The following is a 14,297-nucleotide window of genomic DNA, read 5'->3' as shown; positions in this document are numbered from 1 at the left end:
ATATCAAAAGGATTAAGCTCTGTTGGAGCCCTTTCCAGGTTTTCGGGCTCGTGGTGGTGGTCGAGTCCGGGTCGCTCCTCGCCTCCCAGCTGTAGGTTGGATTCCTGCTCCACCCGCACTTCCTGTCGGAGCAGACGGTGTTCCTCTGCATTCCCCATGTACTTGCGTACAGTTCTCGCCGTTCCGAGCAGTACCGCCTTCTGCATGACTCTATAGATATTTTCGTCCAACTGAAGTTTCCTCAAGTTCTCTAGTAGTTTCTTCGGTATCAGGCCTGTAGATGAAATGACAATAGGGATGGTCTTGATATCTTTCAGCTTCCACTGTCTTCTGGTTTGTTCCTCGAGATCTCTGTATTTTGAAATTTTTTCAGTGTGCCTATCTAGAAGATTGGTATTATTTGGAATTGCCACGTCGATGAATAGTGCTCTGTCCTCATCCTTATCGAGCAATATGAGGTCTGGTCTATTGTGGGTTATTTTTCGGTCTGTGAGAACCGTGCGATCCCAGTAGAGCTTGTGATGTTCGTTTTCCAGCACAGCATTCGGATGGTAATTGTAATAAGGAACCTTTTTCGAAGTTAGAAGTTGGTGTTTTAGTGCCAATTCTTGGTGAAGAATCTTGGCAACAGCATCATGTCTATTTTTGTACTCCGTGCCCGCGAACTTCTGACATCCCCCGGTGATGTGCTGGATAGTTTCATGTGTCGCACAGCCATAACGACAGCTATCGTCCGCCACTGAGGCATCCTTGGCGATGTACTTCATGTAATTTCTTGTTGGAATCACCTGATCCTGGATGGCGAGCATGAAGCCCCCTGTCTCAGGAAACAACCTTCCGGAAGTCAACCAGTAGTTCGACGCAGATATGTCGACGTAATGGTTGACCTCGTTCTGGTGCCTCCCATGCAAAGGTTTGCCAATCAGTTTCTGCATTTTACTTTCTGCAGAGTGTTCGACGGTTTTCAAGTGATCCTGTTGTAGCTTTAATGGTGTAGAACTATCAGCAACACAAACTACTCGATGGAGTTCTGACGAAGCTGCCTTGCTCAAGAAATATTTTCGAAGTCCTTCAATTTCCTGGGACATACGGTTGAACAAATCCAAAGTTATGACTTTAGCCTTGCGGCTTTCACACTCCTCTCCAGAGGAAAATTCACTTATCCCAGATATCTCAGATATCAAAAGGATTAAGCTCTGTTGGAGCCCTTTCCAGGTTTTCGGGCTCGTGGTGGTGGTCGGGTCCGGGTCGCTCCTCGCCTCCCTGCTGTAGGTTGGATTCCTGCTCCACCCGTACTTCCTGTCGGCGCAGACGGTGCTCCTCTGCATTCCCCATGTACTTGCGTACAGTTCTCGCCGTTCCGAGCAGTACCGCCTTCTGCATAACTCTATAGATATTTTCGTCCAACTAAAGTTTCCTCAAGTTCTCCAGTAGTTTCTTCGGTATCAGGCCTGTAGATGAAATTACAATAGGGATGGTCTTGATATCTTTCAGCTTCCACTGTCTTCTGGTTTGTTCCTCGAGATCTCTGTATTTTATTATTATTATTATTATGACTTTAGCCTTGTGGCTTTCACACTCCTCTCCAGAGGAAAATTCACTTATCCCAGATATCTCAGATATCAAAAGAATTAAGCTCTGTTGGAGCCCTTTCCAGGTTTTCGGGCTCGTGGTGGTGGTCGGGTTCGGGTCGCTCCTCGGCTCCCTGCTGTGGGTTGGATTCCTGCTCCACCCGCACTTCCTGTCGGAGCAGAAGGTGTTCCTCTGAATTTCCCATGTACTTGCGTACAGTTCTCGCCGTTCCCAGCAGTACCGCCTTCTGCATGACTCTATAGATATTTTCGTCCAGCTGAAGTTTCCTCAAGTTCTCTAGTAGTTTCTTCGGTATCAGGACTGTAGATGAAATTACAATAGGGATGGTCTTGATATCTTTCAGCTTCCACTGTCTTCTGGTTTGTTCCTCGAGATCTCTGTATTTTGAAATTTTTTCAGTGTGCCTATCTAGAAGATTGTTATTATTTGGAATCGCCACATCGATGAATAGTGCTCTGTCCTCATCCTTATTGAGCAATATGAGGTCTGGTCTATTGTGAGTTATTTTCCGGTCTGTCAGAACCGTGCGATCCCAGTAGAGCTTGTGATGTTCATTTTCCAACACAGCATCCGGATGGTAAGTGTAATAAGAAACCTTTTTCGAACTTAGAAGTTGGTGTTTTAGTGCCAATTCTTGGTGAAGAATCTTGGCAACAGCATCATGTCTATTTTTGTACTCCGTGCCCGCGAACTTCTGACATCCCCCGGTGATGTGCTGGATAGTTTCATGTGTCGCACAGCCATAACGACAGCTATCGTCCGCCACTGAGGCATCCTTGGCGATATATTTCATGTAGTTTCTCGTTGGGATCACCTGATCCTGGATGGCAAGCATGAAGCCTTCTGTCTCAGGAAACAACCTTCCGGAAGTCAACCAGTAGTTCGACGCAGATATGTCGACGTAATCATGGTTAACCTCGTTCTGGTGCCTTCCATGCAAAGGTTTGCCAATCAGTTTTTGCATTTTACTTTCTGCAGAGTGTTCGACGGTTTCCAAGTGATCCTGTTGTAGCTTTAACGGTGTAGAACTATCAGCAACACAAACTACTCAATGGAGTTCTGACGAAGCAGCCTTGCTCAGGAAATATTTTCGAAGTCCTTCAATTTCCTGGGACATACGGTTGGACAAATCAACAATTCCTCTATCCCCAAGATGTCGTGGCAGCTCTGTCCGTTCTATTGAGCTTTTGGGGTGATGTTTATTGTGTTTAGTCAGCATCGTTCTTATTTTTCTCTGTAAGGCTGCTAAATCGGTGGTCGTCCAAGACATGATACCGAATGAATAGCTCAGCGCCGAGCAAGCGTAGGTGTTAATCGCTTTTATGAGATTCTTGCTGTTAAGACCAGTTCTCATTATCCTTCTCAATCTTTGGGTGAACTCCTCCGTTAATTCTTTCTTCATCTGGGTCTGATTGATTTTTCTTGCCTGTTTTATGCCTAGATACTTGTATGTGTCTCCTTCCTTCAATGCTTCAATTTCTGCACCTTCCGTGAGTTTGAACGTACCATCTTCTATTTTCCCTCTCTCTATGTTCAGCAGTCGACATTTTTCTAATCCAAACTTCATTTTGATGTCTTCCGAAAATCCTTCCACCATAGATGCGAAGAGTTTCAAATCGTCCATGTAAAGTAGATGATTCAGTTTCATCATAGTTCTACTACCGCTCTTGATAGAAAATCCGTAGTCCGTAGAATTCAATCTATGAGACAAGGGATTCAGGGCCATGCAGAACCACAGAGGGCTCAGCGAGTCTCCTTGGAAAATTCCGCGTCTTATTGGAATAGGTCCTGTTGTAATGGAGCAATCTGCTGCTTTCATTTGAAGACTAGTACGCCAGGTTGACATGGCGTTTTTCAGGAACTTAACAATATTGGGATCCACCTTGTAAATCTTCAAGATCGTCAAGAGCCATTCGTGAGGTATAGAATCGAATGCTTTTTTGTAGTCTATGTACGCAGCGTAAAGATTCCTCCGCTTGGAAAACGCTTGATTGCAGATAACTGAATCAATTATTAGCTGTTCCTTGCACCCTCGGCTGTCTTTGGTGCATCCTTTCTGTTGCATGGCGATGATGTTATTCCTTTCGCAATGGTTGTGAATTCGATTTGAAATGCACGATGTGATCAATTTGTACATCGTTGGAAGACATGTGATTGGTCGGTATTTGGATGGGTCTTCTGTATTCCTTTGGTCTTTAGGTAACAGGTACGTTGTGCCATGTGTAAGGAATATTGGCATTCTTTCAGGATTTTCAATGACATCATTTATTGCGGAGGTCAATTTGTCATGCATGATCCAAAGTTTCTTGATCCAGAAGTTCTGTAATCCATCAGGCCCAGGTGCTTTCCAGTTGTGTAGTCCTCTGATAGCTGATTTTACTTCCTCAATTGTGATCTTGTCATGCTGCATCGGCTCATATTTTGTAGCTTCAGATTTTTCATCTTCAATCCATCCGGTATCTCCATTGAACTGAGGTTTCGTTGATAATTGTTCGGTCCAGAATTGTTCTATGGCCTCCTTTGGTGGTAACTTTCCATTTTCTACATCAGACGATGTGAGTGACCGGTAGAAAGTTTCTTCCGACTTTTCGAATGAATTATTGTCTCTTTTCCGGCTATAACTGTTTTTATATCTCCTCAGGCGTTCTGCATACAGACTTAACTTTTGCTTCAGAGTGTCGAGGCAGTGGTGAGCTGTAGCATTCTTCGTCTCTCGTTCTGTGTGTGTTCTGTTTCTATCCATGATTTCTTTGGCAGCTTTCACAACCTTTCTTCCGCGATTCCCGTTCAAGTACTCCGTCAGTCGTCCAATGTCTCTTCTTAGTCTCTCTATTTTGTGTTGAAGACGTTTCTGCCATGGTGGCGCATGTAATTTGTGTAATTTTGGACCATCGTTGTTCGTTCGGCGAATTTTTGCCCCTATGGTTTTAGCCGTCGTTAGCGCTGCACAGTAAAAAACTAGATGAAGATATTCCAATGAACTTCCATTCTGTAGGTACTCAGGTAAAACGTCCTTATTCAAGATGTCGATTATGAGTGACAGTTTCTTGGATGTATTGAGTCGGGGAGGTGCTATTCGATGAAGAGGATCTGTTCCTTCCAGTTCGGCAAAGTATCTCCTCATCTCAGAGTCAACTTGTCGGTGGAGCTCATCCCTATCGTCCTGGTGTTCAGGCTCATTTGCTTTGCAAGATGGACTTTCAGTATCAATGTCTTCTGGGTGTTGTTGCCCAGGCATGTGAATTTCATCTGAGGTGTTGGTGTTATTCTCTATTGCTAGCGGATGCTGAAGTTCTCGTTTAATTGCGTCGATTCGGGCCGTTGGTATTAGTTCATTTCTCAGAATTACGCGGTACTGGTCTGCCACTCGTTGTTCAGTGACATTGAGATTTGGGTAGGCGTTGCAGAATTCCTCATGGAGCCTTTTCCTATAGTTGTTCGTGTTCTGCCCTAGTCCCGTGATGGAGTTATATATGCGCACAATAGTTTCATTCATGGACGTTGTCCACTTCATGCGCTTTCTAACTAACCCCGCTTGGGTGAGCACTGGCTGAATATCCTGCGCAGCACCTTCAGCGGTTCGAGTCCGCAATTGAATTGGACTCGCTGGTTGCTGTTTTTGCTTTGGAGCTGTAGCTTCTTTTGCAGCAGGAGCCCGATTCCTCAACATCCTGCCACCGACGTCCCGTATGCTGTCATGTCCAGCGCCGGCTCCAGACATGCCCTGACGATCCCCAGGCAGCGACTTGTTTCCGAGGCTTCTCGTTATCACCATTTCCATGGGTTTGTGCTCCCCTTTCTCGGTTTGGATGAGGGGTAGAGAAACGGGAGCAGAAAGAGCACCCCCATAAAGGATGTGAAAGAGAGAGGATGAAGGAATGGGACTGCGGACAGCAGGCGTAGCTGGCTGCACCGTCTACGTCGTTACGATGGCTACTCGGCAGGCCATCTACTAGATAGCTGCCAGGCAGGCCAGACATTATTATTATTATTATTATTATTTGAACCGGGGTCGTTGTGACTCTATTAGCCTTTCAGGAACTGCGACCATGTAGATTTCTTGTTCTCTACCCTACTCATTCATAGGAACCCAAGGAGGTCGTCAATGGTGTTGATAAAAATGACAACATCCTTAGGGGTCTTAGCCGTTAGCTCGTGAGTATCCATGACCGGTTTCCCCATATGAGTGGTTTTTAGATCCGCCAGCTCTGGACACTTGCATACCATGTGTTCAGATCCACAGAGCCTACAAATCTCATCTGCTGAGATTGCCATACGATACAAATGACACCATCACCCGAAGCTCAGCTCATGACAGATTTAGCAGTTTTCTGGTGTAGGTTGGTGAAATCATCACGAATTCCTTTGACTGAGTAGGTCCAGGAGTGTTTCTCCAGAGAGCTAATCTGTTGTTCAACTCCCATTGTTGCACCGCTGTTTAAGGTTTTATTCATGAAGTTCAGATCTACATGGCTCGGCACGAGTCTTTCTAACATTTGAGTGGGTACAAAGCCACTTATATTCAATCGAAACAGGGTGACAATATCAGTAGTATATCGATCCTCGCAGGGATCCTTGTCGTTAAGATTATCAGCAATATTTAAAGTTGAAGGAACATGAAGTTATTAGATGTAGGTCCCAAACTTTAACACATACGACAAACAAACTCTCTTCTCGAACTACTCGACTCACTCGCCACCGCATCCACGAACCAAACTTCACAGCGCACACTCGGTACACTTAAGCGTTATCACTGTGATGTAGCAGTGAGACGAATCCTGTTGTTGCGGACCCTGCGGGAACTGCGCCAAACGATGCGGCTATATTGCTTATGGATTATGCATCCATCTCTTAGAGCAGTGTGAATTAGGTCACCTATATCGGATGTTGTGGCACCGACCAATTCAGTAATCGCCCTATTCTCTGGGCACCATCCTCCTCTGGCACAGACGATGAGCGGCAGCACTTGTATGTCTTTCCCTGGGTTGGTCTCACGAACTTTTTCAAGGAAGCTTGGAGTAGAATATATGGTTTTCTTGATGCCATAGGCCATGCTTAGTGGCTCCGGGGATTCCCAGCTCACGGATACATCAGAGATTATTAAGCAGTTGTCTTTGCTTAGGAAAAGATCAGGCTTGAATAGTCTGCCCTCTCTATCTCTTATATGCGGCTCTCTTGTTGCTTGCCATCCGTTCTTTACTGCCATCTGCTCAAGGCGGAGTGCAACGTAGTTGTGTCTATTGATTCTCTCCCAATGCATAACACAGCATTTTTGGAGCACATGGGAGAGGGATTCTCGATTGGGGCACCCTGCTCGGCACATTGCTTCCTCGCCGCGCACCCAGGGAAGTAGAGCTGTTGGAAGGCACTTGGATCTCAGTTGAATAGCACGGATGTAGTCTTCGCCGGACCAGTAGTGGGGGGGGGGGGGATTATCGATATATGAGCTACACGCTCGGTGGTGTTTAAGTGTATTGGTATTTTCTAAGCTCAGGTCCAGCAGGTGTTAACCTTGATACTCTTTTTGCAAGTTCATCGGCTTTCTCGTTTAGTTCAACACCACCGTGCCCTGGTACTCATTGTAGAGTCACTTTTTTGTCTATGGCCAGTTGACTTATGGTATTACGGCACTCCCATGTCAGCAAAATGTCCCAGATATCAAATGGATTAAGCTCTGTAGGAAGTCTTTCTCGGTTCTCGAGACTCATAGGTGGTGGTCGAGACGGGCTGCTCCTCGGTTTCCTGATAGCGATTAGGTCCTGTTTCCTCATATTGTTCTTCGGGTTCGAGAGGATGCTGCACTCTTCCATATTCTTCTGCATTCCCCATGAACATGAGTACCGTTCTCGCCGTAATTAGCAGTACCGCTTTCTGCATGACTCTCTAGATAATTTCGTGCAATTCAAGTTTCTTCAAATTCTCTGATAGTTTCTTGGTTCTCAAGCATGTTGATTGAATGACAATAGGGATAGTCTTGATATCTTTCAACTTCCATTGTCTCTTGGTTCGTTTCTTGAAGTCTCTGTATTTCGAAATCTTGTCGATGTGCCTATCTAGTAGGTTGTTGATATTTGGAATCGCCACGTCGATGAATAGTGCTGAATGCTCAGGTCCATTGTGTGCAATTTTCCGCTCTGTGAGAACGTTGCAATCTCAGTAGAGCTTGTGATGATTTCACTTTCGAAAACTACAGGGATGGCTGCGCACACCAGAAGACGATAAATTGATGAATCAAGGTGGTATTTTAATTTTAAATCGAAAACCCAGCGTATTCGATCTAATTGAATCATCAGGGTTTTCCTGGAAGGGCAAATGAGGTTGTATCATAAAGTAACAGAAATAATATAGAGCAATTATCAGTCCAAAAAACCATCACAATTGTCAGCAAATACGGGCATCACAGTAATAAGTGAGGCACATTCAGAAAAGGGTGAAATTCAAAATTTAAAATCTTTTTCAACGACGAGATCATAGACAAGTATAACAATGACATGAATATTATAACGTCGAGAAATTCCATCTCAACTATAAACACATTGTTAAATATGCCTATTGGCACATGGATGACCTGAAATGAATGGTCATATGCGTGGTGGTCTAGAGGGAAGATCTAAATTAGAATTAAAGGAAAAAGAGAAAATGCACACTTAATAAGGACTTCAAGAGTTAAATCAAACTCTTAAATAATGGAGTAATAAAGCTATTATTCAAATTCAAGTTCACTTCAGTGTTCACACAATTTATATTCGAATTCAATTCACGTGATATTTCTATATGTTCTGCTTGCCCGAACTCTGTTTCGCATCGTTCGGGCAACGGCAGTTTCGTGCGGGCAAGTACTACTTTCTGCACTTGTTAGGAACATAACTATTCTGGCACCACCGCCAAAGTCGACGAAATCGGGAAATCTCGGAATGTTCCTGAGGATACTTACATTATTAAGTACTAGAATGAAGTCCGCATGATTCAGGAAGTGCATCTGATGAGTTACTAAAATTCGAGTTTTATCGTGTAAATGTTGAAGAATGCATTTTTCTACCAGGTGTTTCGCTACATGTGGATCAACTGCTGAAAGAGGATCATCAAATAAATATATATCGGCGTCTCTATACACAGCTCTAGCCAAATTGATTCTTGCTCGTTGCCCCCCACTTAATGAAACACCTCTCTCTCCAACATTAGTCTTATCTCCGAAGGGGAATAATTCGAAATCCCTTTGTAAGGCACATGCCTTAATAACTTTATAGTACTTCTCCTTGTAGAATGGTTGACCAAACAATATATTGTTTCTCACACTGGAAGCAAAGAGCCAAGATTCTTGAGAAGCATAGGATACTGAGCCTCCAATTTGAATTTCACCGGAAGTTAACGACAATTCTCTCAATAAAAGATGAAGAATAGAACTTTTTCCAGATCCTACATTACCTATAATGCAACAAAAACTTCCTGAAACAAAGAGTAAATGTTGAAAATGTAGTTATTCGAATAAGAACAATCATCATATTGAAAAATGTTAAGAAGTTTGAAGGAAAACCGGATATCTATTTGCTGTAAGTCACAAGTGATAAATAATAAATTGAGGGAGAAAGAATGATAGAAGTGTATGCTAATTGTGAAGAACAATTAAAACAACTTACCAGGTTTCAATTCGAACGATAAGTTGACTAATGTGTCAACAATAGGATTCGGTGTCCAACTGGCATGAACCTTTTCTAATTTCACCAAACCAGGTTTCAACCCCGAAGTACCCAATTTTTTTGGAATTTCAGGTCTTTCGCTCTTCGTAAGAAACTCTTCTATGCGGAAAATTGAAGTTTTCGTTTCAGCATAACTTGAAAGGGCCATTGGGAACAATATACAGATGTATAATTGTAGCGTATTAATTATTTGTGACATTGAAAATACTACTCCTCCAGTAAGTTCATTGCCTAACAAAACGTATGTTACAACGATAATGTACAATGTGAATCTTTCAGTGAAGACCATTATTGCTGCAGATATTCCTTTGATATAAGATGTTTTCGTTAAGACTTCAATTTCATACCTGAAAATTGAATTTCTGATATAAGAACCTGTTTTGAAAGAAGGAACTGAGAACTTCCGCATACAGAAGCCCGCAAAGCGTATATGTATATAAGTACATATCTTGTAGAATAATAACAAATTACTTATACATATCCGCAGATAAAAAATTTTATATAATAGAATAATAGTATCCATATAAGTAATGGGATTATTATAATTAACAGAATTGAGCTTCATATAGATCCACACAACGGGTCTAAAAAATGAAGTTGATGTGGAATGTAGTACGTACAAGTTGCAAGAAAGCAAAAAAATTAGTGTAGATTTATGCAGTTCAAAATAACAAATATCGAATAGCAAATAGATAGGAACTTGTCAAAGACGAATTATTTATAATTTCTGAAAATAAGTTATTTTTGGATAGTTATTGCAATTAGCAGCATAAAATGTCGGTTTTTTATTCCAGGTAAGATTCTGAAAATATTTTGAAAATGTTTGTATGTTTGAACAATAAAAAGATTCTTTATTCTAGAGAAACTCAATTGTGTTGTTGACCTGCAATTACTACCCTAAGGCCCGGTACTTTCACCTTCGAATAAATTTTATTCAGTGTGAATAAGTATCTGTCAAATAATTTCCTATCTGAAGGATACCTTATTTCGGTGCTTGCAGATGAAATTATTTGACGAACAACAATTCTATGAAAGCATAGTATACTACTTTTCACTGATTAATGTAAAATAAGACACCGCTTTGGAGAAATCATAATTCAAACTTGAAAGCAAATATTTCGTGAAAATCACACAAAGAATAACCATTCATCCAGCATCTAAAAAATTCTACCAATAATGACGTACCGACGATCTATGACAAATTAACTCATATTATTAAGTATGGAGAGTAGAGAGAAGGAGAACGATCGCCGTACTAAAAATGTGTCCCCGAAAACGGGGAGCGTAGGATAGGTGTCGCTGCGATGGCTGCGTATATAGGGGTGGGGATTCAAGTGTCAAATTGAATAATTGAAATGAACAGCCTTCATTTTATTTTAGGTTATGTGTCATCGTGGTTTTTCTGATCATTTTTCAAATACCTTTCTTCAAATCTATATTAATTATGAGTCATATTATGAAGGGGACTATGTTATGAGCTTTATTCATTCATAATAAATGACGAAATCAATGAAATCTAAAAGACATCACTGATCAAAAAAATTTTACCTACATTTGTTTATCATTGTTTATTGAAAACAGGTATGTTAGTTGGTTTAGCGTAATTTTCAAAATTATTTAAATTCGCAGTGAGAAGTAGTACACATAAAGACAACAAAAGGTAGCAATCTCAGATTTATCACTTAAGTATTAGAGTAGATTCTGTTTCCAATACTCAGCTGAGAACCGATATGAACCATATATTATGTTATGCCAACAAAATTCTTCAAGAGTATCCACTTCTGACCCATGTTGTTTTATTGGTTAGATATTCTTATTCAGAAGAGTCAACTTCTCATGAGGGATGACAATTTCGATTTCGTTTATAATTAATCCATCATATTTTTGATATCTTCATCGCAAAAGTGCTCTTGACACACAAGTTGATTGGAAGTCGATTCTTGAGGTAAGGTTTTTTCCAATTTGCTCTCAAAAATGCTCTCGGTAATTTTATCTCTTCTCCTTTTCTTTCCAATGCCAAAACACTGTTACATTAGCGCACGCTTCAACATTCCACCATGGTCAAATGTTGTTCTCTTATCAAAAATCGAAAATAATAATATTCCTATCATCTGTCACCAGGAAAACAGATCACTCAGCCAACTTCAACTAGTTTAAATCTCTCCCGTGACGGCCAGCGCGCCTGTTGGCAAAAACATGAACTACCCTATTGGTACATATTTTAGGGGACAAAAAATCTATGGTCTCAAAGCAACGATCGTTCTCCTTTTCTCTACTCTCCATATTATTAAGTTTCAATGACAGATTTATTCGATGAATAACACTATCTGAAAGTGAAAAGACAGCATTTTTACTTATCCTAAGAATAAGACTTATCTGTCGAATAAATATATTTATTCGGACGTGAAAGTACCCGGCCTAAGAAAAGCATCTTATATTTATTATACGGCTTAAAGTTTTAGATGAGTCCCTCGTACAACCAGTCTCTTGAACAACCGAAGTGGTTATCCGCGAGAAATTCTTGTTGTACTTCCAATGAAAACCATGTGATAAGATTTTCACTTGGGAAATATCAACATTCTAATGCTAGACACCCTAATTCCAACAGTTGACATCCTGTCTTAGGACTTAGGACCCTCCGCTTTGAAATTATTATTTTGTAAGGTTATTGATTATTAGAACGTTGATTACGATTTTATTGTCCGGTGTGCCGTATCATAGAGATTGTTGGTTGCAATATTTCCATTGAACAACCAGATATGACTATGGGACAAATGAGTTGTCCCTAAATTAAAAGCACATATATATATTTCTCTTTTCAAATTCAAGAAGGGTTCATAATTTTTTAAATATTCAATTAGACAATATGAAACAATGTAGCAGGATGAATTTTCTTCCATTACTATAACTACTTCAATCTAATCAACAAGTTCCGATTCTGTAAAATTGGAGTTGTCCGGGGTACCGGATTATGGGAAATATTGTGAAGTTTCGTGAGATATATGCCTTATATCAGTTGCTGTGCAACATCTGAGGTGTACGGTCGTATGGTGATAAGGATTAGTGAAAGTTTCGGGTGGAACGCGTGAGATCACATAAAATACGGAAGATTTTGGGGCAATCATTACAAGAATGACCCAAATATCTGTTCTGACGAAACAGAAACGAACGATCCAGAATTCACAAGCGGAAAAAACGAGGTAGAAGTAAACGGAATCCGGCAAAAAAGTTCGACGATGAGAAGTCCACGAAGATAAGAATGAACGAGCCACAGCTGGCAACGCATTTACAAATGTCAAAGACATCAACACAGACTTTGAATGAATCAATGCAAGTGAACACAGGGGAAGATAAAAATGACGGCCCACATAACCTTACAACGCTACAAACAAAAACGTCAACAAAACAAATATTATCATACAAAACATACAAAAATCTATTGCACATTACAACTAAACTAAACACAACAAGGTTACATATTGTTGACCAATGGATGAAAATTTTCCAAACTTACAAGACATGAATATTTCAAACAAGGGTTCATTATTAATTCGAACAACTCAAAGGAACACATTGTTAAAGCTCTGAACCACTTGAGAGAAATTAAGAAATTCTAAGCTTTCTGGAAACTACAGTGTCAGAAACAACACAGAGGCCTAAAAGACATCTCGAATCATTTTCAGCTATTATGTCAAATGTGGAAATGGAAATGAAAGAGAAAGCGATGAGTAGCTTTCTTAGCATAAATAATATAACACACCGCTATTGTAAATAAATTATATCGAGAAAAACTTATAAACCATCATTGTTTATTCGTAGAATCACCAGCGAAATACAGGCATACGAAAAATTAATTAATCTAACTCTTTGCGTTGTTGGTTGCATTTGGTACATGTTATTCCCGAATTACATTTTTCTGTTGTATGTGTGAATTGGGAACATCTCATACAGGCATGCAGGGTACTGGTACTGGATCTGGGAGATGGCTCGGTTTGACAGTGTAAGTGTGTAATGTCTTAACTTGTAGAAAACTCGGCGTGCCAATCAACGAACAAGTAGCTTAGTCATTCAAATGCCCAAAAAGAACCCGTGAACCAATAGAAGGTATTCCAAACATCAAAATACGTTCAATCAACAAAAAGACTTGCGAATTAGATACTGAAAAAACAAAGAACAGCCGAATTCATAAACCCATCACAATACACGATCACATTATAGAGACATATCTGAACAAAATAAATTATTAAATCTAACAGTGTCGTATTCCTTATTTTCAGTAATCTGGATACATTGTCTTGGGAGTGGAATAAGTTCGAATGAGAGACGTTAAGTCATTCCTTCAAGCGACGTTTCGCAACTGTATTGTTGCTTCTTCAAAGCTCTACAAAGAAACATACAGATAAACACACACAAAAACAATGAAGAATATAACATCACAATACCTCGGAAGCGGAAAACGTCCGTCAATCCTTCATTCAAACTATTTGAAAATGGAAATTTCATTGGTAAACAATCGCACAAGTCAACGCACTGCTATATGTCATACGATGATAAAATACACAGATTTGCGTGCTACGCTGTCGTACAAACAAACAAAACAGCATTGGCCCTGCATCACTTTAGTACTGGACACGATTTTAAGTTTGAGGAGACAACAGTTTTGGATAGGGAGTCCAATTGGTTTAGGCGGAATATGGGGGAGATGGTGCAGATTCAGTTCACCGAAAACATTAATCTTAGAACTGATTGTTTGGGTCTAAGCGCTATATACCATAACATCATAAATTTATTTTCCCAACACAGAATTTAGATGTTTATAATTTTATCTCGATTTTAATTGTACATTTGTTTCTGAGTGTATGTTTGCTTGTGGGGGTGGGAACGCCCCGTCATTGCAGTTTATTCGACAAGTATCAAAAACTAGTTTTCATACATCTGTACGACAGCGTAGCACGCAAATCTGTGTATTTTATCATCGTATGACATATAGCAGTGCGTTGACTTGTG

At 40.6% G+C, this 14,297-nt stretch overlaps 1 protein-coding gene across 2 annotated transcripts in view; it reads right to left on the bottom strand.

Annotated features, from left to right (window-relative positions):
* LOC123311970 (ATP-binding cassette subfamily C member 4-like) overlaps nt 1-14,297 on the bottom strand; it is a 161,063-nt gene that overhangs the window by 70,337 nt on the left and 76,429 nt on the right. For both annotated transcript variants that reach the window (XM_044896114.1, XM_044896113.1), the window contains exons 8-9: nt 9,231-9,637; nt 8,528-9,039 (exon numbers count right to left, since the gene is read on the bottom strand). In XM_044896114.1, the coding sequence (XP_044752049.1) occupies nt 8,528-9,039; nt 9,231-9,637 (919 nt within the window). The remainder of the gene's footprint in view (nt 1-8,527; nt 9,040-9,230; nt 9,638-14,297) is intronic.

This window comes from Coccinella septempunctata, chromosome 4 (assembly GCF_907165205.1).
Source record: "Coccinella septempunctata chromosome 4, icCocSept1.1, whole genome shotgun sequence".
NCBI classification, from domain to species: domain Eukaryota; kingdom Metazoa; phylum Arthropoda; class Insecta; order Coleoptera; family Coccinellidae; genus Coccinella; species Coccinella septempunctata.
This window is presented reverse-complemented; position numbering and strand designations above follow the sequence as displayed.